The following is a 24,953-nucleotide window of genomic DNA, read 5'->3' as shown; positions in this document are numbered from 1 at the left end:
ATGATGTAGTGTATAATAGATGTTATGAAATACATTTTGTAATGATTATAACATATGATTTGTTGAAAACCAAGTAATGGGAACTTCGTTCATGAAAAAAACACATGAACTTTGAAGGATTGTAGGGCTTATCTTTAGAGGATTTTCAGAACAAAAATAGGCCTATGACACTTTGTGAATAATTACTGCTTAATCAGTCAAGTAGTTCAAGTGTGATGAGCTCACAGACAAACAGACAGAAAGTCAGACACCATCTCTTCTTATATATAGATAGAAGATAGATAGATGTAAAGATTTGTCAATGAAGGAGGAATAATGCAGTAGTAATGGATTCCCATTATCTATACTTTGTAAAATTCGTTGAATGATTAGCATTACCGTCATTTAATGGAAATTTGTGTATAAGCCAGTAAATATTGTAACATGAATATTGTAACATTGTTACATAATATCAAATCTAATCTCACACACACACACACTCACACGTTTCATACTCTCCCACATGAGTTTTCCCTTTATAATATTTATAATAGTCAATATGATGAATCATTGATTTGAAACAGAGCCACCACTCTGTATTATTATTATTATTATTATTATTATTATTATATTATTATTATTATTATTATTATTATTATTGTTGTTAATAATAGTATTATTATTCTTATTGAAAGAAATACAACGATAGAATTCTAAATAGATATAGTCAACTCTTCATCTACCTCTTTTTTCACACATCTCTTTCAACTTCCCTTCACCACCAACTTTCTCATCTTATTTATTTTAACTATCTGTCTATCTCATTTCAACTATCTATCTATCTTATTTCAACTATCCTCCAACTTAAAGAAAATATTGACAAATTTTAGTGAATCACACTCCTCTTCCTTCTTCCATCTCTTTCTTTTTTCTTCAGTTTTTCCATTCCTTTTCATCATTTAATTCTATTTTTTCTTAACTTTTTTGTTGAACTTCTTCATTATATCTTTCCATTTTCTCTACTGTGCTTTCACTTTCATCTTTCCAGTGGAGTGTTAGTGGAAATTATATCCATGATAACCTTTTCCAACTATCATGAACGGTTTAAACTTGGCTGATTTAAGTAGATACAGAACAATATTGTATTATCAAATACAAATTGCATTTCATCTTCAGACCGTTCATTCATTTTTCAAATTGTACAGTACAGAATTAATTGAAGTTAGCTGTATTGTTGATATTATGAATAATTATGAACATGATGCTACAAAAATGATTACGCAACAGCTGCAACCCCAAACTCTAGACTAACAATGAGAAAGAAAGAGATGTACAACACTATTCATTCATTCATTTTGTATAGGCCAACCAAGGACCACAGTAATTCACCATTAACCATTATCATAAATGCCATCATTATTATTAATCCTCACACTCTAAGCGATTCGTCTTTCTAACGACCAAGTTTCAATTCTGGGTTCTTCTGGAAAAACATTAACTTTAAGCTGATTCCGTAGACCTGCTCTGATTAATAAATATGTTATATTCAATTTTTGCATATCCTTCTTAGACTCAAAAAACCAGTTCAATTTGGATCTCCCACTTATTTTATTGGGGGTTCATGGAAGTTATTTACAGTTCCACCACATGACAAATTAAAGGAAATGGGGATATTATTTTCTAAGAAATTTCTTTCTTATTCTGGGTCATTGTAAACTGATGGTACAAAATAGCATTGTTCCTGACTTGCTATTTCTACCTGGAGAAGTGTCACCGGAACCCTTCTATTGTCTATCTTTACTGCTCCTACACATCTCGTTTATTGTTAGATGTATCGGGAATTCCCCAGGTTAGTTAAGCACATTTTCAATGTCTGAGTTGATGTACAGTACAAATACATGTCTACTCTATCTGGATCATGAATTTCAATTTCAAACAATGATGAATTCATCATTAATGAATATGAATTCTCATCTGAATTGATAAGAACATTAATAAACCCATTCCAAAAAAACAGTTTTTACATTCCCTATATTAATCGCAATGACCGTTAAACACTTTTAGACTATTGGAATTGAAATTCATGATCCAGATAGAGTAGACATGTATTTTTACTGTACATCAAATCAGACATTAAAAATGTGCCTAACTAACCTGAGGAATTCCCGAGACATCTAACAATAAATTCATCAATGATGAATTTATCATCAATGTGAGAGAAAGCATATAAGATTTTTTGGGTCTTTTTCGTTATTCACGACCCCCTCCCGCCCCAGCAAAATAGCCTCAAATCCAGGGGTGCCTAGCCCCCCCAAGGCCAATGGCGCATGCCCCCCCCCCCCAATTCAAGTGTAATGCCCCCCCCAATCCATGTGTAATGACCCCCCCCAAAGTACCCCAACTCCCAACTCTTTAGTTTTCAACATTAGTCAGTGTATGACAATAAAATTCACATCTTAAGGTGCTTACAGATATACGCGCCGCGAACATGAGCAATTCACTTTTAATCAGCTGATGCCAAGCTTTTTATATCTGTATTTTACCGTTTCTGTAAAAATACAGATATAATCAGCTGATTAAAAGTGAATTGCTCATGTTCGCGAGTCCGCGTGATCAGTGTTACCAACAATAGAACCTCTAAACTATAATTTCCCTATGGATTCCTACAGCAAGATTTCTTCCCTAGCAATAGCTTGGCTCAACATCAGATCATTACTGTAGTAACTCAAAAAAGCTGTACTCAAAAAGCTCTTATGTTTCTACTCTAGGGGAATTATCTATTAGAAGTGAACTATAAACAATCAATATTCATTTGATGAATTAATAGATTACTTTGGCATTTCTTCCCACCTTACCATTCATCAAATCGATTTTTAAGGCTAAATAATTTTTTTTAAGGAAAATATCAACTTATTTCGAGTTGATACAGTAATGCATAGGAAGTTGAGTTCAATTTTTCTACTTGATATCATCTGGTGAAATTTAAACAATATAACATTTCTATTTGGAGATTGATTAATTAGTTTATTGATCACATTAGCAATTATTAGTTTCATATTTCATTTCAAATTAAGGGTCATGTTGAGGGTCTCAACCAACTTATTTTTTAATTCCTCACACTAACCTTTCAAATCAATGTGAAGCGACTGTATTTGAATTCACACCATTCTTTTACAATGGATGATTATTATTTTCAAGGGTGCCAAGGGGATGCATATTACATGGGGGGGAGAGTTTCTTAATTCAGTGGGGGGAGGGTGCATTCACCCGTGTTATCATAACAATAATTTCAATCTTTTAATTTGTTCCTTTCAATAGCTTCAATGCTTCACATTGAGTTGTTTGGCTATTGTAAATACCAACCAATATGTGGAATGTGAATAGATACTATAGATATTATAGACTAACATGATAGAACATAATTTCGACTTAGATTACATCATCATCAGTATTTTCAATGTCCCTTTGAATGATATTCTATTGATTTGGAATGTTTACTCAAAATCAAGAGGAAGAAGACTTTGAATGATATAGAATGAAACACATGTTGCAATCTATTATTATGACAATAATCCAAGGTTATGCTCCACGAAGTTCCATGATGATTCTGCAATTAAATATTCACAATTGCATTTCTTTTGTTATTCCAAATTCTCCAATAACTCTTCAGTTAATAATTAATTAAAATATAATTATATGAGGAATTTTTAATATTATCATTAATAATTAGAGCTTACCCATAATATTAAAATTCATATTCATAATCATATTATGATGACTGCTGCAATAGATTAAAATATCAATATTTTGATATCCTTGTCTTTTCAAGTTTTCTTCAATTTTTAAATGAGAGAGTAAGACTTTTAAAGATACAGAAAAATTTTAAGACTTTCAATATACAGAGTATTGAATACAGACTTTTGAATACCGATTTCCATTCAAGATGATTCACTGAAGTTTATACTTTTGACCAAGCTTGTACTTGAAATCGTTTTGGATAGGGCCTATGAGATACTTAGGTTTCACTCCAATTGAAATTTCGTTGGGTTACTAACACCCCTCCCCCGTCTATGCGTTCTTGAAATTCTTGGGTTATCTCTAAATCAATAAAATTCTTGTGTGGGGGTCCCAAAAAAGCTAGTGATGTAGTATGACTGACGAAAATTTGTATAGATGGGGGGGAGTGTGTGTAGAAGCTAATATTTTTCTGAATTAATTGTTGTTGGGGGTAAGGGGTTAACCGAGTAAAGCAAGTTTGATAATGATATTGATGTATTGCGAAAATCATTACTTCAATACTTCAGTATCTTATCATTTAGAACACTTTATAAAACTTTAATAGCCTACACTTGATAATACTCGATAATACTTTAATATACTTAGCAATACACAAAATTATGGTGGAGAGGCTACTGATCCATGACAGATGGCAATCATAAGTGTGGTGATTTAAATTTCGACAATGTATAGGATGTATTGGGCCATCTATACATGGTCGAAGACTCAAGATAATACACTATAGCTCTCTGGAATCGACATCCATGAGAATGACATTCACAAATATTATTTAAAACGACCATAAACTAGAACTTCGCTTTGCTCTTTGAATCTTTGAATAGGAAATAGAATTAGTGTTAAGAAGCCAATCTAATAAATGAATTCTATATAATAAGAAGCCAATTAATTGTGATAGTGTGAAATTGAGTGGGTATTATTGCAGTTGTTTTTTGTGTATCAGGTCTAAACCTGAGTGTCTTTCTAAGCAAGAGTGTCTTTTGAACCTCATGTCTAAGAAGTAAGATAAGAAAGAAGTAAGGATAAGAAGTAAGAACTTTAGTTAGTTTTTAGTTCTTGAAGACCTAAACTTTATTTTAATTCTTTGTAATTAATATTCCACGTTGTGCCATGAAGATTAACTAAGTCATGGTATGAAGAAATTCTCGGCGACATAATTTGATATCCGGTGTGAGGTGAAGAGGTTTATAGAACACCTCCACCGGTTACAGATTGATATCTGGTGTGAGGTAAATTGGTTTATAAATACCTCCACCGGTTCATTACAAAAGACCATTCTAGTATTCAATGTATTGATATCACTGCGACTTTGATGTTGCCTCTTCTTACAAACAAATACTACCCTCTCAATGGAACAGTTGAAGAAAATGTTTGCAAATTGGCTAGGGAAACAATAGTCCCATCTGTCTACTCTCAGAATCCGAAGAAACTATACTATAGTGTGAGGGTCAGCTATTGTTGTAGATATTCTTATTGTTATGAATATTTGACACTTTCCTTCGAAACCTTCCAGATTGTAGACTGGACAGACAATAAGCCCTTGTGAGAAAAGCTCATGTTCCTTCCAAAAAGAGTTTCAGCTAGAAAAGGTTTTGTTATGGAATACGTTTGAACCTCCGATAACATCACCCTATGTTTTTGGCGACCCATTTCCCTCTTAGCAGGTCACTTTCGACTCATTTATGTAATTCGAACAAGAATGCAGCTTTCAAAGCCAAACAGCAATACACACATGGATACAAGGAACTTCTTTCCTTTTCAAAGAAGTTGAGTGAATATTTCAAGATGATAATACAATATCGTCCATATATGATTTGCTATTAATAAGGATGGAGTAGAGAATTACAATCATATTACTTCCTCTTATAATAATATTCATTCGCAAAGTTGAAATAGATCTTTCCTGTTAAATCTATGTTAAAAAATGTTAATTATCTCGATTTCCGAGTTTCAAAAATGGCTATGAATAACTTTTTGTGGAATCTATCGATTGGAACTCAACAGCTATGTAATCAGGGTGATTCCCCCTGCCTAGAACTGGGGTTCTCACCTCTCAAATATTCAAATTCAGTATTCTTTTGGTGAAAACGTGAATTATCTCGATTGACGAGTTTAATCAAGCCATAAATACTTCCATATTCAATTTTTTCCATTAGAACTTACTGGTTCTGAATCTACGATGACCTCCTTCATGGAACTTTCATAATCGATGATCTATAAGCATATTTTTGTGCTCATCTGACCAAAATACACTTATCTTGTGAAGCTTGGAAGAGCATTATTTTTTTGAATTCTGTTATTCTGAATATTTTCATGGAACTAATGTCATAACTCATCAGGAACTGTAGAACTATTGATTCTACATCCAGAACAGTCAATTTTCGATGTACTTCTGGAAAATGCTCTTCCAACTTCAAACTGGCCTTGATGATTAATAGTAAAATCAAGCCCTGGCTTATCTTCGACCTCTATTATTCGTAGTTTTGCATGCATAAACTCTCAATAATTCGTATATTCTATATTTAATTCATACATCAAGAATCAAGGGAGAGAAAGATAATGATTACAGTGTGGGCTAATGGCTAACTAATTGAGTTGATTGAATATTTTTTTAATCAGCTTATAATTCTGAAATTTTTCATCTGCCATTTTAAAAATATGTTATTAGATATTCATCTCCCAATTAACGGAGTAGCTTGAAACTTGGAACTTAAATTCCTTACACTATAATGATCCGACACGAACAATTTCGATCAAATGCAATACAAGATGGCGGCTAAAATGGCGAAAATGTTGTCAAAAACAGGGTTTTTCGCGATTTTCTCAAAAACGGCTCAAACGATTTTGATCAAATTAATACCTAATATATTCATTGATAAGCTCTATCAACTGCCATAAGTCCCATATCTGTAAGAATTTCAGGAGCTCCGCCCCATCTATGCAAAGTTCGATTTCAGATTCCCAATTATCAGGCTTCAGATACATTCTAAACAAAACATTTCTAGCGGAAAGATTGAGCATGAAGAACTGCACAATTAATGTTCAGTAACATTTTCACCTAAAATTGAAAATAAGCTCGGAATTCGAGAATATGTTATTATTCAATTGCAAACTGTTGATTCTTTAAAAACATTCACTATAAAGAAATAGCAGACTTCGTGTGTCTCCAGCGTTATTGTCCTGTCACCAGCTGGCTCAGATCTTGGAATAGTAGACTTGAGATGCGCGTAAACACTAGCGTCAGTTGATCAATTTTCATAACGGCAAGGAAAGTTGTGTGAGTGCGCCACACCAGATTTTTTAAAACTTTTAATAGCTTGGCTGGTGTCTTTCCAAGAATTAGTTTTTTCTTGATGCAACACTGACATGAGTATAAATATGTTTATAAAGAAGCAGATACATAATAATATATAGATTCAGCATTATATACATATACATTTTTTCTCTTTTCGATAATTAGAATCGTGAATACCACATGTGAGAGATATAAAGTAATGGTTTTTAAAACATTCATATAAAAATAATAATGATAGCCTACATTTTTTTAATATTCCAGATAAATTGTATTGGTTGTATATTTTTGTTCACATTGGTTTGCAGACGTCACGGAGTGCAAGAGATTTTTAATTAATTCTGGACTCAAAAATCAATGGATTTTATTTTGTATAATTTAAAATCAAGTTATAGCAATTTATGTAATTTTTTTAGTAATGATGATTATTTTATTTTTTCTGTAAGTTTACCACGAATACTGGTTAGAGTGATCAACTTAGTTCCTATTTTTAAACAGTAATTTGCTATGCTTTTGTGAAAAGGAATCTATAAATTTCATTTATTTTTTTCATTTTAAACATAATTAATTTCACGAGAACCTATCAGAGAAGCCTTCTTTTATAAGAGGCTTTCTCTGATTGGTTCTTGTAAAGTTAATCACGGTTTAAATTTAATCGGCTTCATCTGATTTTGAAGCTTCTCTTCAATTAGATTGATAATTAAGTTTTAACTGTGTTATAACTCTCAATATAATGTCATAACTCTCATAACACTGTTAAAACATAATAATCACTTGATATGATGTATTGAGCAATGCCTTTGGTTTTATTAGGGGAATTGATTTGGAGCTTTTATTTGCTTACATTAATATACTTCATAGGTAGCGAATAGCAAGATGGACCCTGTTGTCATTATATTTTCAAATGGCTGCAAGGGACCATTCCGTTATGCACTACCATTCTGGGTAAAAGAGGATCTTCGAGCACTATCTTTTTGAGATGGTCTTCTGTGATTTGGTTCACGTGACATGAATCAGGATTAAAATTTAACATGCTTTTGTGAGAGAAATTTTTGCATTCCTCTGCGAATTAATCTCAATCCACTGTGATTAGATAGAACCTTTCTGTATGAACTATGAATATTTATTATAATTTCTTCTTTCGTAAAAATTTTTATATGCTTTTGTAGGTACTCTAGAGCGGAGCTCGGCGCCCCGATATTTATCATGAATTGGAATAGGTTGTCACTGATGTTGTGTTGTTGGTAGTATTTACTTTTTAACATTGCAGGAGTAAATAACACAAGTCGAACAAAATGTATCTTTAAATGGTTTGGTTTTTGGAATAAAGATATCATCTGAACAAGTACATTTTGTAAATTCTATCTATTAATACCAAATATCGGGGCACCGTGCTTTGCTCGTTATTTATTCATTGATGAACAGATTTATTTCATTGATAATCATTTCTTTAAAATGATTGGGGAAGTACTAACAGACACAGCCCAAAACTGTTACTTACACGAATTTTGATTTATTCACTACGAAAAATATATTTCGTCTGTGATTTATTCACAGACGAAATCATCATCTGTTTTTCCATGGATGAATTATCCTTTTCATGTCCTTCAGGGAGTTTTCTCAGGGATGAGACCTAGTGCAATCGAATTTTGATATCATAAACCTACTATATTCCGAATTTCGTGAAAATCGTTAGAGCCGTTTCCGAGATCCGTTGAACATAAATAACCAGATAGCCAGATATAGAAATAGAAAAATATAAACAGATATACATAAATTGCTCGCTATTATAATAGGATAACAACTTATAGTCCAGTCAAATGGTCGTTTTTCAGGAAACAGCCCCGAAATAATTTTTTCCGACGGTTCTATATATATTTTGGGCGCTGAATTCTAATCTGAAATTTGCTGACACACCAGAAGGCGACTTCACCCCAAAATTTTGGATTTTTTTAAGTTTTCCATTTAATCTCGAGAACCTTGAATTTTTCGAGAAAAAGCATTCTCTATATAATATTAAAGATAATAAATTTCCAATGAATTGAGTGGTCGCGCAGGACTACTTTTTGGATACGCAACTTTGAATGTGCGAGAAATTTGTGATATTTTCCCCATTCTCACAGTCTCGCATATGCAACGTTGCGTATCTTGTGGAACACTTCAGATGCAAAATCCAAAAAGTGGTCGAGGTTGTGATGAATTTTCTCCTCTTTTCACTCCCATGAAATATACTTCTGTCCTCAATACCGTTCAAAAGTTACAGCCAATTGAATGATGATCTTTATTTTCTCATTTTTCTTGCGATTTTACTGTTATTAAAGAGTCTCTAAAATGAGTACAATGCATGATAAAAACTTGCGATTGATCTTAAATGAGAGAAAATTTTATGCTCTATAAGCTGAGTTGCCCTAATTTTAGCCCTCAATTGATCTTGCATTACTGTTTATATCAAAAAACTGTCGAGACTGTGAAAATGAGAAAAATATAGCATATTTCTTGCAACAGCAAGGAAACTCAAACACAGGACCATTAAAAATTAAAATGAAGCAAAGGAAATCAGAATAATAGTAGATGATGAAGCTATAATTTATTTTTGTCAAAGATTCACCTTCAAACTCATAGGCTTAAAATTACTAAAATTCCTGCATACAAAATATTATCAATTGTGCTTATGCTTTATATTGAGTTACACTTAGCAAAATATAACATTGTAAAGGTGGGAAAAATTAACTACATTAGGATATCTCTATTTAATACCTTGATTTTTTAATCATAATTCAAAATTTTGACATAAAATATACAAAAAATCTTGCCCCCCCCAAAAATGTTGATGGCGCAAATTGCGCCATGCCCCCCCCCTTGTGGGCACCCCTGCTCAAATCTATCGGAAATTGGTGAGAAAGTATGGTATTATGAAATTCAATTAATTTTAAGGTGAAAAATGAGAACACATTTCTAATATAATTTTTAGATATGTGTTTCCTATTTTGTGGAATTATTACAAAATTTTGATTTTCAGAAAGTTATTGATATATTGGTTCTAACTTGAAATATACATACAATCTATGGCGATTGTAAAACAAATTGTTAAATACTATTATTTAGTGCCTTCAAGTTAGTTACAGTACCTTTTCTAATGGACCTTTCTTCTCGGCAAGATCTTGCACATCCACCGGACGTTTTTTGAATGAACTTTCATTACCATCACATGCTTCTTGCAAACTTCACTCATGGATAATCCCCTTTTCCTAAAGAGACTCAATCGATTTGTATGATAATAATGATGTGTGCAACCAGATTCTAGGCGGGGGGGGTGGTTGGTGATTGAACAAGATTTATATTATCCGAGGTAATGTCACGACGGCTCAGGTAACGTTTCTCTTCTCGAAATATGAGCAGACATGGGTGAACTTGAAGACTGCACAATACCAATACAAAAGAATTCTGCTAACTGACAATATCAATCTAATTATTAAGAAGTCAAAAAACTGTGAAGAACTGAGAAGTGTTTTAATGGTTAAGTGCAGTTGAATCTATCCAAAAATACCATCAATACCGTTCCAACCTCATTCCGCTTCATTAATTCCATACACTAACTCTTATAATCATTATCATGCATCATCTTCATTGTTGATTTTTGCATCTTCATCTTCATCTTCATAGAATTCATAGAATCTCTTTTGATATCATAGAATTTGAAACAGAGTTTGTGGTAACTATAATCACAATCAAGAAGTTATTCTTGACACGGAGTTGATTTCTAACCATTGAAAGTTTGAACATTTTCCAAAACCTAGATTGGAATACCGAAATCAATGTAAAAATTTACACGCATTTGATCTGATTCTTTGTAATGATAACTCATCAAATCCTTGCAGTAGAGAATTATTTAAAATTGTTGATCAAGAACTTGAAAGTATAAATGGTTATGTAAGTTTAAAATCTGTCGCCCACAGTCATCTGTACATTGGTAATGGTGAAAAGAGGAAAAAGAGGGTGATGATGAGGTGTAAAGGGAAGTTAGATGGAATAGTGGAGAGGAAAATGGAATTGAATCAAATTATGAAATTAAGGAAAAACTTGGAGAGCGGAATGAGAATGTACAAAAAATGAGGAGAGATGAGAAAGATGTGGAAATGGAAGTCAAGGTATGAATTTAGAAAGAAATTAAAAAGATATATTGGCTAGTATTGGGAAAAGTGAAATAGATAAGAATAATTATAGAATGAAGAATATGTATGAGTTGATGCATACTCAATAAAGAGAAGAAAATTAATGAAAAAGCAATTCAAAAAAGCAGCCAAAGAAAGTCAGTCTTATCAAGCAGTGTTGCATGTAATGCAGTGTTATGTTTTGTTCACGTTCGTTTCATCTTGTGTGTTTTGTTTATGTTTGTTTTATTCTCCATGTTTTTTATGTTTGCAATCCTTTTCATATACATTTATTTTATGGCTTGAGGGCAAGCCAATTTGTCAGAATGGCCGAGTGTAGGATATGAGATTGTAGCGATGGTAATTCTATTTTGACGTATGATGCTGTCATCATATGAAAGTAATCATGTGATTCATTCCATAAGCAACATCATTAATGAAATAAATAAACAATTTAGTTTTTACGAGAAAACCTCAATGTATAGATCAAGAAAATATAAAATGTGAATGTGTGAAATTAATAAAAGTTATTGATTTGTAGAATAATATCCTACATCTATAATGTACTGAGAATTTGACATTCAAGTATCAAAAAGGTATTTAGCCTATGTGTTTGAAAATTTCGTTTTTTATGAAGAAGCAACAAAGGTAAAAAAAGAATTCCAATTATGGGAAGAATTTAGATTGAATTAGAATTCAAATATATCAAATTAAAGTTTGTAGAACAATAATAATAAAAAAATATTTAAATGAATATTGAACTCTTGAATGAATAATCAAACAAGTTGAAATCGGAATCTTTCTTATCGAGCAATTTCAAAAACCGATGACAATAATTATTTATCATGCTTCAAATTTGTGACCTTTAGAGAATAGAGCAGTAACTATAACTCTACAACTCTATGGTGTAATAAAAACATTATAGGTTAGACAAAATTCAATATTGAAGATGTTTTTTTCTGTGAAAATTGGAAATTGAGTTTCAACTATCTTTAAACTCAAAATTGTTCCAGAAATCAGTTTTTTACTTGAATATGTGTAACGCTAGTTCGCCTCCATGGTGCACATTGGGTAAGGCTAAATGGACTATCAAATATTGGCGGACAGACAAACTTATGTTCTGCTGACCAGGAACTATATAACATCTTGAAGAAATTGAAAAATATAGTGTATATGTAGACATTTGAGACTCATGAGCTTTATATGTGTTGTGTATCTGCCATACGCTAAATAAATAAATTCAATATTAGCTATTAATATGAATAATATTAAATTTCAATTAAAATTGTTATCCAGTTACCAAAACTTATTTTTTCTTCTTTCATTAGAAAACTTGAGTTCATATTTTCAAAAATAGTTGATACAATAATTATAATTTAGAATCGTCCTTTCCTCAAAATAAGGTTACCTAGTTTTGAAACAGCTAATACCTAATACATTTTTTAGCTATTAGCTATTTCTAATATAAAAATTGAATCAAATGGTATAAAAATATGCTAGCGCGCTTTATTTTGTCTTCCTCTTTCATTTAAAAAAAATTGAGTCGATATCTTCAATAATAAGTGAGATAACAGGGGGAGCTCACCGGCTAGAGCTTAGCCAGAGTTTGGCCGAAAATACATGTCATAAAACATAATATAAGAGCAAATTCCGTCAAGTTAAAACGTAGACCTCGTTACAAACGCTCGGTCAATTAAAACAGAAACATCTTAACGAGCCTAGGTAAACTGGCTAAGTCTTGTTGAATTTAAATGAGTAGGCCAGTAAATGTTGTTACCGTATATTCTATAATTTATATAACATTGTGAGATAACTTGAGGATACTGGACGTGCACTTACAACTATTTATGTTATCAATTTATATGTTATTATTATTAACTTATTGATATTTTTTTATAAAAGTAGGGTTAGTTTTGACAAGGAAGAAATAAATTTCTATTTGTTACTTACTTTTTGGAATCCATGCTGCTGTCTTATAAAATAACCAAGCAGGACATCAAAATTTCAACTTACAATTCCTAGTAAAGTAATTGATCAAATTAACTGAAAATATAATCTGATCATTAGAACTGTAAATTGAATTCAGACGTAACGTAAACAAACTATTACACTTTGGTAATGGCCTAATGACAATGAGGCAACAAGCCGACCCAATTTAGGGGGCCAACCAGCAGACCCAATTTATTTTTCATCCAATCTACAATTTCACCCAATATTTTGGAATCATGAGAAAGCAGTGAACTCTATACTAACGTATACCATACTAACGTTAGTATAGAGTTCAGTGTGAGAAAGACGTGAACCACTTCATCCAATAGCCTTTATATCCGAACACCAACTCACCCAATATCACGACTTCATCCTTAGACCAGTTATAGGATAGACACGCTGGGAGGTCTAGCCTCTGAAGCCAACATCTACTGCCAAATCCACCCATCTTGACGTCACGCATCATATGGAAAACTTTTAGATTGTGTATATTTCAGATTCATGGTGTTTTAGGTTATTTCTAGCAACAGGCAAAAACGATATAAGTTATAATGTGTTATGTGATATCGGCTTCAAAGTTATAATGTGTTTTGGAAATTATAAGGTACGGCAGCCTACAAAACTAATTTATTGTCATGCTGCAATGAGTTCACTTACATCGTAACCAAGGATAATATTACAGTTACAACTTAGGTACAATATTTATGTGTATAAATTTCAACTTACGCATGAGAAGATGTTCCACTTTTTTTCCTAAAAATTTCAGTGCAATTATATGCTGCACAGGAGATTACCATTTTTATAAATAATAATTACATAAATAAATAACAATCTGCTATGGAGGACAAGCTATGTTTAACAACAATGTAAGTTAATTAAACACCACAAACACTTAAACAACAAACTCAAAAAAGTTTTATATTTCTAGTCTATAGGATGCGTGATGTCAAGATGGGTGGATTTGGCAGTAGATGGTGGCTTCATCGACTTTCAGTATGAATATGAATATACAATGGGACGTGTCTATTCTATAACTGGTCTGATGTCCGGTCTACACGACAACGATATTAGCGCAAACTTAAGTTTGCATTGAGCTACTATTCATCTTAGGTTTATAAACACTTCAAAGACTTCGTATTGAATTAATATATGGTTTAGTCTAAAATACAGGTTTGTGTTGAAGTTGGTGTCGTGTGAACAGAGGTTTGAGCAAACTTGGCTCAAAGCCAGATTTGCGTAAACCTGGCTTTGAGCCAAGTTTACGCAAATATCGGTGTCGTGTAGACCAAGGTCTATACGGTGAACACTTTTTCACAAGGAGGAAAGCAGAGTCATGATGTCATGATAAGTATGACGGCATGGATACATATATTGATATCCATAGTTCCTTAGAACTGGATATCATAGAGAAACAATAGCATAAGTGCTTATATGCTATTGTTTCTCTATGATACTATGTATTTACAGAAGAATACTGTAAACTGTATGTACTATGTACCGTATGTACTCCGTGGTTTAGCAGCCTAGTTGGCAGCGCGACTGTACAAATTTCTGATATTAAAATAAAAGAGCTTGAAATCATGTAGCGTACTTTTTATAGTAAAGTCACTACCATAGCGATCTTTTAGTCTTGTACAAGTCTGAAAGATCATTTAAAAGAGCAAGATTTGAAGCTTTAATCTTTGTTCTTTTGAAGAAACTTAGGACTATAGTGAGGTCAACTTTGGTTTTGCTATACTTCTCTATCATTTGACAAAGCCGGTGGTACTATCTTTTTCTAGGTCCACAACGATGCCAATCATGTTTTTGACAGTGTATAAATATTAATTAATGCAGAGAATCAGCATCGCTATTCTTCTATAAAAAAAATCCACTGCCATTATAACGTGGACCTCACTATAGATAAGGCCTGGCTAAATTTTAACTGTGATTAATCTCACTAGAACCAATCAGAAAAGGCGTCTTTGAAAAGATGGCTTCTCTGATTGGTTCTCGTTTAACTAATCACAGATAAAATTTAACCTTTTTGTCTTGTCAAATGTTGTATAAGATTTGAAGCTCTTATTTTTTGGGTGAAACATTTCATCATGTAAATACACCTTACTGAACTCTTAGGTAGTACCTAATGAATAAGTTATTTTTATTCTCTTGTAATATATTTATTCAAGTGGGCTTTTTTTAGTAGAGGGTGGTTTGTAATCGACCTAAAACTTAATAGATCTTTTCATCACTCATCATCACCTTTCGCATTACGGTACCAAATAAAGGGCTTTATGTGGGCATCACCAAGAGCAAAAAAGAAACTCAACTATTGATTCACTTTCTTATTTAGTATTAACTATATATGAGATGAATTAACAGTTGAATTTTCTCATTGCATTCTTTAATAGCTTAATTAAGGTACTTTAACAAAACGTTTTCCAGTTTGCATTCTTATTTGGAAAATTATAAAAGTATGAATAAACGGGGGTAGGCCTGCTTATTCTCTTGTTCTTGATATAAAATTAAATGTATTTAAGGTACGTTCACAGTGCGGTTAAGAGTAGCCTATCTTAATAATTTAAGGTAATAAAATGAATGACAAGCACAGGTAAGCAAAATGAATACCACTGAATAGGGTTACAAACTTGCATTTTTATTTTTGAAATTTTTCATGAAGTCTCTGTAGTCTAAAAATTATCTGGTCATTAACATGAATGACAAGTGGCCAGTACAAGTAAGAAAATTTATCGTAGTGTATTACAAGAGCATGATTCTAAAATTTCAAGGCCAAACTCCCTAAGTTAGTGATGTTATGGATAAAACTGTTTTAAACTCTATAGTTTGAAAAGAAAAATTGCTAACACACATCGAGCATTTTGAGTCAAGAATAGACAGGCTAGTAATAACATTGCAGGAAATAAAACCGGATATTGCAATTGAAACTGAACAGAAATCAGACGAAAATGAAATTCAAATTATCAAAATACCAGGATATTCTTGTGAGTTGGCATATAGCCACCTTTAATACTCCTGTATAAGAGGTGGCTATGAGGAGAGTCGTTCAAAGGGGAAGGCGTTTCAATATTGGCATCTGAAAAACTATCTGAATGTGAAAACATTATGGTAAAGGCAATAAATGCTATTAATGAAGATGAAATTTATGAGACATGTAATATAGAAATAAAAATAGGTAAAAAATACATTGTAACCCATTTCATAGAACTCCTTCAGATAATGTAGAATTACCTTGATACGTTTTCAGATAAATTGAATAAATTTTAAGTAGGAAAAATTAGTAAGAGTAATCAGAATGTTGTAATAGGAGGAAATTTCAATGTGGATGTTTTAAGGGATGGCAAAAAGGAATCAGATTTGATAAATGAAGTATGAATGAGTTTGGGCATACTTTAAAGATCCCTACTAGAATAACTGAATCAGCAATAGACAATTTCATCACCAGTCTCAACAAAACTTCTAGTGGAATGTTTGATAACAGCTCTATCAGACCAAGACGGCTAAAATTTTCATATTTCAAACACAAATAAAAAGTGTGAAAAGTATAAGGACTGAAACAATTGGTAGGAAGTACCAAATTCACATCTTTAAAATGATCTAGATAAGCTGGACTGGACTGAACTTTATCTGAGTCCAGTAGAAGATAAGTTTCAATACTTTTACAAATTGATGAAGAATTATTTTGATCTGCACTTTTTTATGGTAGAAAAAAATAAGACTAAAGTAATATAAACTGTAAAGAAAACTATAAAAGTACATGAAAACATTTAAAAATAACTATTCACACTCATATCATTCCTCATCTAACTGAAAGTGACGTGTGAGATGAGATAATGGAAAAGGTTTCAATATCTAAATTTAAAACATCTCCTTAGCAACGGAGATGAAAATTTTCAAAGTCCTAGTTTTAACATAATTTTATTTTCAATTCCCTTCTTGGATAGTTTTATGCCTTACATTATTTAATGTCAACTATTTCTAAAGGTTTGAAAACAAAAAGTTTTTTTTTAAAGTGAATTCTCATAAAGATATTTTAAAGGCAAGTCTAAGAATATTTTCTAACCTCAAAATGTTTTATGGAGATGGGAAGTAGGTATTGATGTTTTTCAACGTTTCTGCCTTGTGTTTTGAAGTACTGTTTTTAATTTTAATGTGAGTAATTGTACTTTATAGATATTGAGTGGGTTTTGAAATCAATTTGAAGCTCATTTTTTTGCAAGCCAGACACATTCCAGTAATGTCTCCCGGCTACATAGGCCAAAGTCCTTTTCAGGGCAATCCAGATAGTTACTTACTTAGAATAGCCCAACTTAATATTGAGGGCATGACAAGAGCTAAAGGAGAAATTTGTGGAAAAATGTGTAAAGATCTCAAAATTGACATCATACTGATTCAAGAAACACATGTAGCAGCGAATATGGATAACAAGCTGAAGATTCCAGGCTATACACTTGTTAACAGATTAAATCATGATAAGCATGGAATTGCCACATTTGTTACATCGAATATTGCTTCTAATTGTAGTGGTTTAAATGGAAATAGTCATGCCATAGGCATAGCATACAGAGGGCTGAGTATATTCAACGTGTACAAACCACCTGGGGAAGAATGGGAGAACCCTGCCCTCCCTCATGCTGCACATCTGTGCATATATGCTGGCGATTTCAACTCTCATAGCCCTCTGTGGGGCTACAGAACTGAAAACAGGGATGGTGAGAGTCTGATTCGATGGGCTGAAGTGAATGATTGTCACTTGGAATATGATGCTAAACAAGGCAGCACTTTTCATTCTGCCAGATGGGGAACTTCTACCACTCCAGATCTGTGCTTTGTGTCATGTAATAGGGAAGGTAGACCTTTGCATGTGACAAGATCAGTTGAATCAAGATTCCCTAGAAGTCAACATAGCATGGTGGTTTTAGAGATTGGCATGAGGTTGCCATGTGTTCAAAATCCTGAACTCCCAAGGTGGAATCTCTGTAAGGCAGTTTGGGCAAAGTTTACTGAAGAAGTGGAAAAAACAGTATCCAGAATCCCTATTAACATACCAAACTATGGAAGGTTCAGTAGACTGCTTTTCATGGCTGCAAAGAGATCTATCCCAAGAGACCATAGAAAGAATTATGTCCCATGTTGGAATGCAGAATGTGATGGTTTACTGGCTGAATATAGAGTTTCACCAACTGATGAGCTTGCCAATAGCCTGATAAAAAATTTGGATGAAGGAAGACACAATCGTTGGATGGAAGCCATGCAGAGTCTGGATTTCACTCACTCCAGCAGAAAATCATGGAGTTTACTCTGAAAGCTGAGTGGGAACACATCCCACTCTGCATTTTTTCTTATTTTCAAATAAATAAGAATGAGAAACCATTAAATTATACATTTTGAATATTATTAATTATTCATTATTTCAAATAAATATTTTTTTCATTCATAAATTGATTGGTTGAAAAATATTCAGAAATTAAATATTAAATTAATTAAAAAATGAGAACCCATTAAATTATACATTTTGAATATTATTAATTATTCATTATTTCAAATAAATATTCTTTTCATCCATAAATTGATTGGTTGAAAAATATTCAGAAATTAAGATTGATTCAAAATTATTCAAATTTTCAAATTGATTGGATTAATTCAATTTTTAATTTGAATGAATTATCGATTATTGATTTTCAATTGGATTATCAGGTTTGAAATAAATTAAAGTTGTTATTAATAACAAAATTATACAGACAAAAATTTGATGGATTTCAGCCATCATTTTACCCATAATTAACCACTTTTCATATTCGATGGTAACTGTAGGAAAAATTTAATGTGAAATACGTGCGCAAAGTTCCTCTGCTCCACTCAAGAAACCAATCCGCCCTCGCCTATGGCTCGTGCGTAAACGTTTCTTTCGGTGCAGCAAACTGTCACTTTGCGCACTAGTTGCACAAATAACTATTTTCTGCATTTTCTAAGCTTTTTGGAGAACAGCAAATTTTCAAATTTGGTTGAGAGGTTCAGCTAAGGTGTAGAAATATTGTATTACTAGTAGTTCTTAATATGACTATAAATAAATAAACTTTCTAGAATAAATCACGCTATTTAATAACATTTTACGAAATTCACAAAGCTCAGACAACAACAGACAAGACTCCATCACAAGACAAGACTCCCACTCCCCTGACCCACAGCACGTAGGCTGCCAATATAGCACTGCCTTCCCCTTTCTCTAATTTAGAACAACTTGACCAAAATATACATTGACATACAAACTACAAGACATAAGAGCAATGACTGACACTTTACAATTTCTGACAACAATAAAAGCAAAATCATTTTCATGAAACACTACCAGTTTCCTAATTCAATTTTCATAAGACATTATTTCGAAAGAATCAATACAGACATTAAACATTACATACATCAAATCAAAAGTATTAATTGTAAGTACAAAGTAAATTCTTATCAATACAACTAGAAATCAGAATCTGAATACCTGTTTGGTCTTCGTATTACCTTATCAGATTGTCTTAAATTTTGTAACCCGTCACCCACTACTCTACCTTCATCTACTCTGCCTTCCACCTCATTCACCCCTTCAGGAATCCTGACTGCTAAGGAATTATTCAACCTTGCATTAGCATAGAATTCACGCAATTGATTTAAATGAACCTTCACCACTTCATCATTAGACATTTTCACAAAATATACATAATCACTAACTTTCCTTACAATTCTTCCTAATTCAAATTTGACACCTTCATAAGTCGTTTTTTTATTAAGGTTGACCCATACCACCTGATTTTCATGAAACTTTTTAACTGACCTGACTACTGACTTATTTTCATTCTCTACCTCATCCTTGAAAGTTACGGTTTTCTTCCTTTATTTGAACCAGCTTTCTATATATCATGAACAAAATTTTATTGTTTCATTAATACATGCGAAAAAATAGTATTAAGGCTCGGCGGGATATGCACCATGTCCTATTACTATCTCCATAAGCGTAATGTTAATTGGGATTCCATATAACTCGGTTGATTTTTGTGCCTGCACTTTTTAAGAGATAATAGATAAGATAATTTTGAATAAAATTTAGAATTTAGAAATAGGCCGACACATCTAGAAAATACCTGAGTCTATACCTAATTCATGCAGGTGAACGGGCTAGAGTCAAGAAAACTTCAATTAATCTTGCCATGCCTGATTTAATAGGTTTATACTATAGAAAATCACTACAATTTGAAATAATTGAAAAATACAAACAGTTTCAATAAACATTGGCAACTAAAATCGAACAACAGAAACAACAATTTCATGTTACTTTGTTGACATTCTTCATCTGATTCGGGGGCGCATTACTATCCCCGTTTAGATAGCAATACGTCACAAAACCAAACAATATCAGTCATCAAATAACAAATAATTAACTTCAACATAAAATTACTCAAGAAAGAAAGGCCCGTTGAACCCAAGTTTCGTCGATAGTAACCCATATAACCCATTTCATAATAATTTTGAATCCCCACTTTTGATTGACATTCTCGAATGAACCTTTGTTTCACTACACTGCACTTTTGTTGGTCTGTACGTTGCTTTATCGTCGGGGTTACAGTACCTTGTTTTTGGCGGTGAGCTTTTACCGGTTGAATTTGGCTTGACGGCGACGTCCTCTTACGTCCCTAGACCTGTCGTCTGAACGGGTGTCTTGAAGCGGTGTTACATAAAGTTGCGGAACCAAAGGGGTGGTAGTACAAGAAGTTGGTTTGCGAACACACATGAATCGCTGTAAATAATGTATTACAGCATTAATTTCTAACTCTTCCTACAATTCATCAGAAGCTAAAACAGGAGTTATCTATTGATTACAATTAATTAAATTCTCTCATTCTATTTGAATCCTCATTTTATATAGATTTTTATCTTTAAACTACTGATTCTTTTTATCAGAATTAATGGATCTTTCTTCACAAATAATTCAAATTGAAATGATGCTAACTTATATGATATTTTTCGTTTGGTTTGCGAAATCAAATATAATTTTTCATATAGTAGCTCGGCTAGTATTGTTGGAAACTTGTGCGCCAGCCAACATTTATTTTATTTGTTATTTATGAACTATAGGACGCAATCCAAGTGTAAATAACGGGCATTCGCCCAAAACTGCTCAGAACCTTAATTAAAAATGAACACTCCAGAGTTTATGATTTGATTTACCTTTAATTAAATAAAATTAGTAGACACATAGAAAATAATTTAAATTGTATTAAAATTGAACATTCATTAACATTAATTTCCTGGAAAAGAAAAACTTTCTTCTTCGTCTATTAAGATTTCTATCATAAAAAATTTACTAAATCATTCGAAAGCCATAATGACATAAGAAAACAGAGTCTGAAAAATATAAATTAAAAAATGTCATAAGCTCAATATGAACATAATCTTAAAAATTTCATTCCAATTTAAAGGCTATCTTCCTGACTTTCAGCAATACTCTACGATAATATATCTCCAGAAACAATAACTCAAATGTAACGTAACTGAAAACTTTCTATACTTCTTTAGAAAAAATTTATAAGTATCTTCCATCACTAATAAAATCAAAAGGATTATTCTCAATCAATATTATTAACTTGAAAAATAACAGGCTTAATTAATTCAATACTCTTATGGAAGTTTCAATCAATTAAATTCCCTAAATTATATTTTAACCTTATTTTACGTACCTTAGCGGTTATTTGAAGAAACAATTATTCGTACATGAAGAAGAAACACAATTAAACCTTTCAGGACATGGCACTACTAGTAAATTTAAACATTAATAAAAATAAAACTAGCTCCTACATTAACTACTGAAATAAACTTATAAACCTGCCCAAAAAGGGGGAAACATAGTGACTACATCTTTACTCTCGTAGTGCTCCTAGCAAAGTGTCCTCCGAAACGTAATCTGGTCTCTCGACTGGGGAATCCCCACTACTGTATTTAGAAACAGGTCTCCTATTGGGCGAATGGAATCAATTTGACCAATCGTCGCGTGGCTTCTAGAGCCTTTGGACCAAATAGTAACTGCAAAATCGGTAGTTTGTTATAATTTCAATGCTTGCTGTTTTCCAACTTATCGCACTTTATGTTGCGACAAGAAGGCTAAGTTTTAGAGATAATTCCATAATCTACATTCCTCGACGACTCGGAGCCACAATTTTTAAATATCTATCATGGGAAACTCGAAGTCATGGCCGTTCATAATAGAGAGAGAAAATAATTTATTTCGCTAACTCACTTACAATAATGGCTCTAGTCTATTGCGTATTAAATTTACTATTATAACTTGGGAAAAGGCCTGAATTAAAGAGAGTGCCCGGCACACTCCCCTTCCTTACGGTGTGAAACACGCAAAAAGAAATCTAATCAGGATATGTTACCATAGAGGCATTCTGTATGATTTGGAGAGTCGAATTTCTGGATTGATAGTAGGATCCAATTTGAAGCGGGCCCTCTTCAAAAGAAATCTCTTTAATCATTCCGAAATTCAGCAAAATGTATATCTAATTGAGATTTGGGCAAGAGTCTTTAAAACAGTGGCATGAGTCAGGACAAAACAATATGGGCGTGTCCACCTTTTAAGTAGGCACTAAAGACGGACCGAGTATAATAATCTTGAATACTTCAATCACTTTATTGAGTCCCTGGTTATTTTCTTGGCAAAATCTAACAAGGGAAAACGTTTAAGAGACATCATAGTTTTAATTGGTCCTATGTTACTCTGCTGTTGTAAAATATGGAGTACGTTGATTATAATAGTAAAGGATGAAACTTTTTTACACTGCTGAATGTATTGAAATCTAACTATCATTACTATAGAGTTGAGAGTGCAACATATTTTTAACAATATAAAGCAATTCAATAGGCAATACTTTTCTACATAGACTACGATTCAAAGATAACAATGATTGAAATTGCAACGCTAGCGAGCCATCGGAGAGCAATGACACACGCTTGATGTACATTCCGCAGCTACGAAAATTTTCTATCCATTATTGTATTCCAGCAGGAAATCTCTATCCCTGAATTATATTAAGTGAACTAAAACGGAAGCAGTTAAACTGAATACACCTATGATAAGATTATAATTGTATTAATCATGGAAGGTAAACTAATAAAGAATAGGGATATCAACAAAATAATATGAAATATAAAGCGAATAGAATATAAAATATGAGGCCTTAGACATTATCCTTATTATTTTATGAATGAGAATATATTTTATCTATGTGTACTAACTCCTAACTAGGTAAATGTATAACTCTTAACTATGAATGGATGAGTATTAAGGGGCATGTCTAGGAAGGCTGTTCAAAAACTGTAGTACTAGGTAAATTTAAATGATGAGATGGGGAACGGAGTCAAAAAGCATGCTGGCTCACAAACATTGGTCTTCATAGCTCTACTCTCTCTCAATCGATGCGCTCTCTCACACATCAGTCTTCTCTTTCTAGAGAAAGAAGTTCATTACTTCAGTAGCACACTATCACAATTGACACGCGCACTAACTCTCACATCAGTCTTCTCTTCCTAGAAAAGTCCATTATTATTATTATAATTATACACTGCATTGTCTACTCATTCTGCGGCTGTTCTAACATGACTGATCTGCTTTTGAGTAGCCTGGCTATAGATTGTATTCTATTGCTTCAACAGTGTTATCAAAGAACACACTTCATTTGACTAATTCTTCTAAATCGACATACAAGTTCATTAATATATGAGTGCACTATCTATATATATAAAAGCGAAATGGCACTCACTCACTGACTGACTTACTCACTCACTCACTCGCAGAACTAAAAATCTACCGGACCAAAAACGTTCAAATTTGGTAGGTATGTTCAGTTGGCCCTTTTGAGGCGCACTAAGAAATCTTTTGGCGATATTTTAACTCTAAGGGTGGTTTTAAGGGTTTAAAGTTCGACTTTTAGCATGTATATTCTTATTCCAATATCTTAAAATTATAATTGAAATGTCCATACCATATGTTAATATAGAACTATAATCTAGAGAGAGTACCTCTTCGAAACAGTTCTGTGGGTAGATGACACAAGCTGATAAGTCATGATTTGTAAACTTTTCAGGAGAGCAATTTGAAAGTTTGGCATAGCTGCAAAAATTATCTATCATATTTTTTCTTACCCATTTTAAACTAATATAATCAGCTGATCATTGACTATTTGAATATAAAATATCAAGGAATAAAACATTTATTTAAATTAACTATTGAGGATTTTTGCTAGTGATGTCAGAGATATCATGTTTTGCCATCTGCCAAATGTTTCAAATCACAATGTAACAGTATAGGAAATATCTTAAAAATCGATTATTTAGAAATTTGAATATATTTTTAACAATTAATTGATATTATTTACAAGTATTGATCAAGTTAAACAAACTTGAACTGTTTGCAAAGTTGTATGGGTTATGTAGTTCTCAATAGAGGTTATTGATTTTCAGATTTTATAATAGCCTACCAGTACATACACTTATCAAATTTTGTCATCTTTTGATAATTGGATTATAATACAAACCGGTAGAAGAGTGTTGAGATATATGTACTTATCAGTATTTGTCAACTTGGGGTTTGGAAGAAAATGCTCTTTCAGGCTTGAGCAAGGTTATATCTCAGCTATTTAAAGAGATACAACATATTTAGTTACTAGTAGGGAACTCGTGCTTCGCAAGGGTCTTTCTTAAAACTT

General features: G+C 32.4%; 1 protein-coding gene across 4 annotated transcripts in view; it reads right to left on the bottom strand.

The window, feature by feature from the left end:
- LOC111043965 (cactin) overlaps positions 1 to 14,283 on the bottom strand; it is a 103,468-nt gene extending 89,185 nt beyond the window's left edge. For 2 of the 4 annotated variants that reach the window (XM_022329010.2, XM_039421463.1), the window contains exon 1: positions 13,168 to 13,503. In XM_022329010.2, coding sequence (XP_022184702.2) covers positions 13,168 to 13,181 — 14 coding nt within the window. In that variant the 5' untranslated portion in view covers positions 13,182 to 13,503. Of the gene's footprint in view, positions 1 to 13,167; positions 13,504 to 13,560 lie in introns of those variants that run through there. The other 2 variants (XM_039421461.1, XM_039421462.1) reach the window with 2 other exon arrangements.
- Positions 14,284 to 24,953: the final 10,670 nt, after the last annotated feature.

The sequence above is a fragment of the Nilaparvata lugens genome, chromosome 2 (genome assembly GCF_014356525.2).
Source record: "Nilaparvata lugens isolate BPH chromosome 2, ASM1435652v1, whole genome shotgun sequence".
NCBI classification, from domain to species: Eukaryota; Metazoa; Arthropoda; class Insecta; order Hemiptera; family Delphacidae; genus Nilaparvata; species Nilaparvata lugens.
This window is presented reverse-complemented; position numbering and strand designations above follow the sequence as displayed.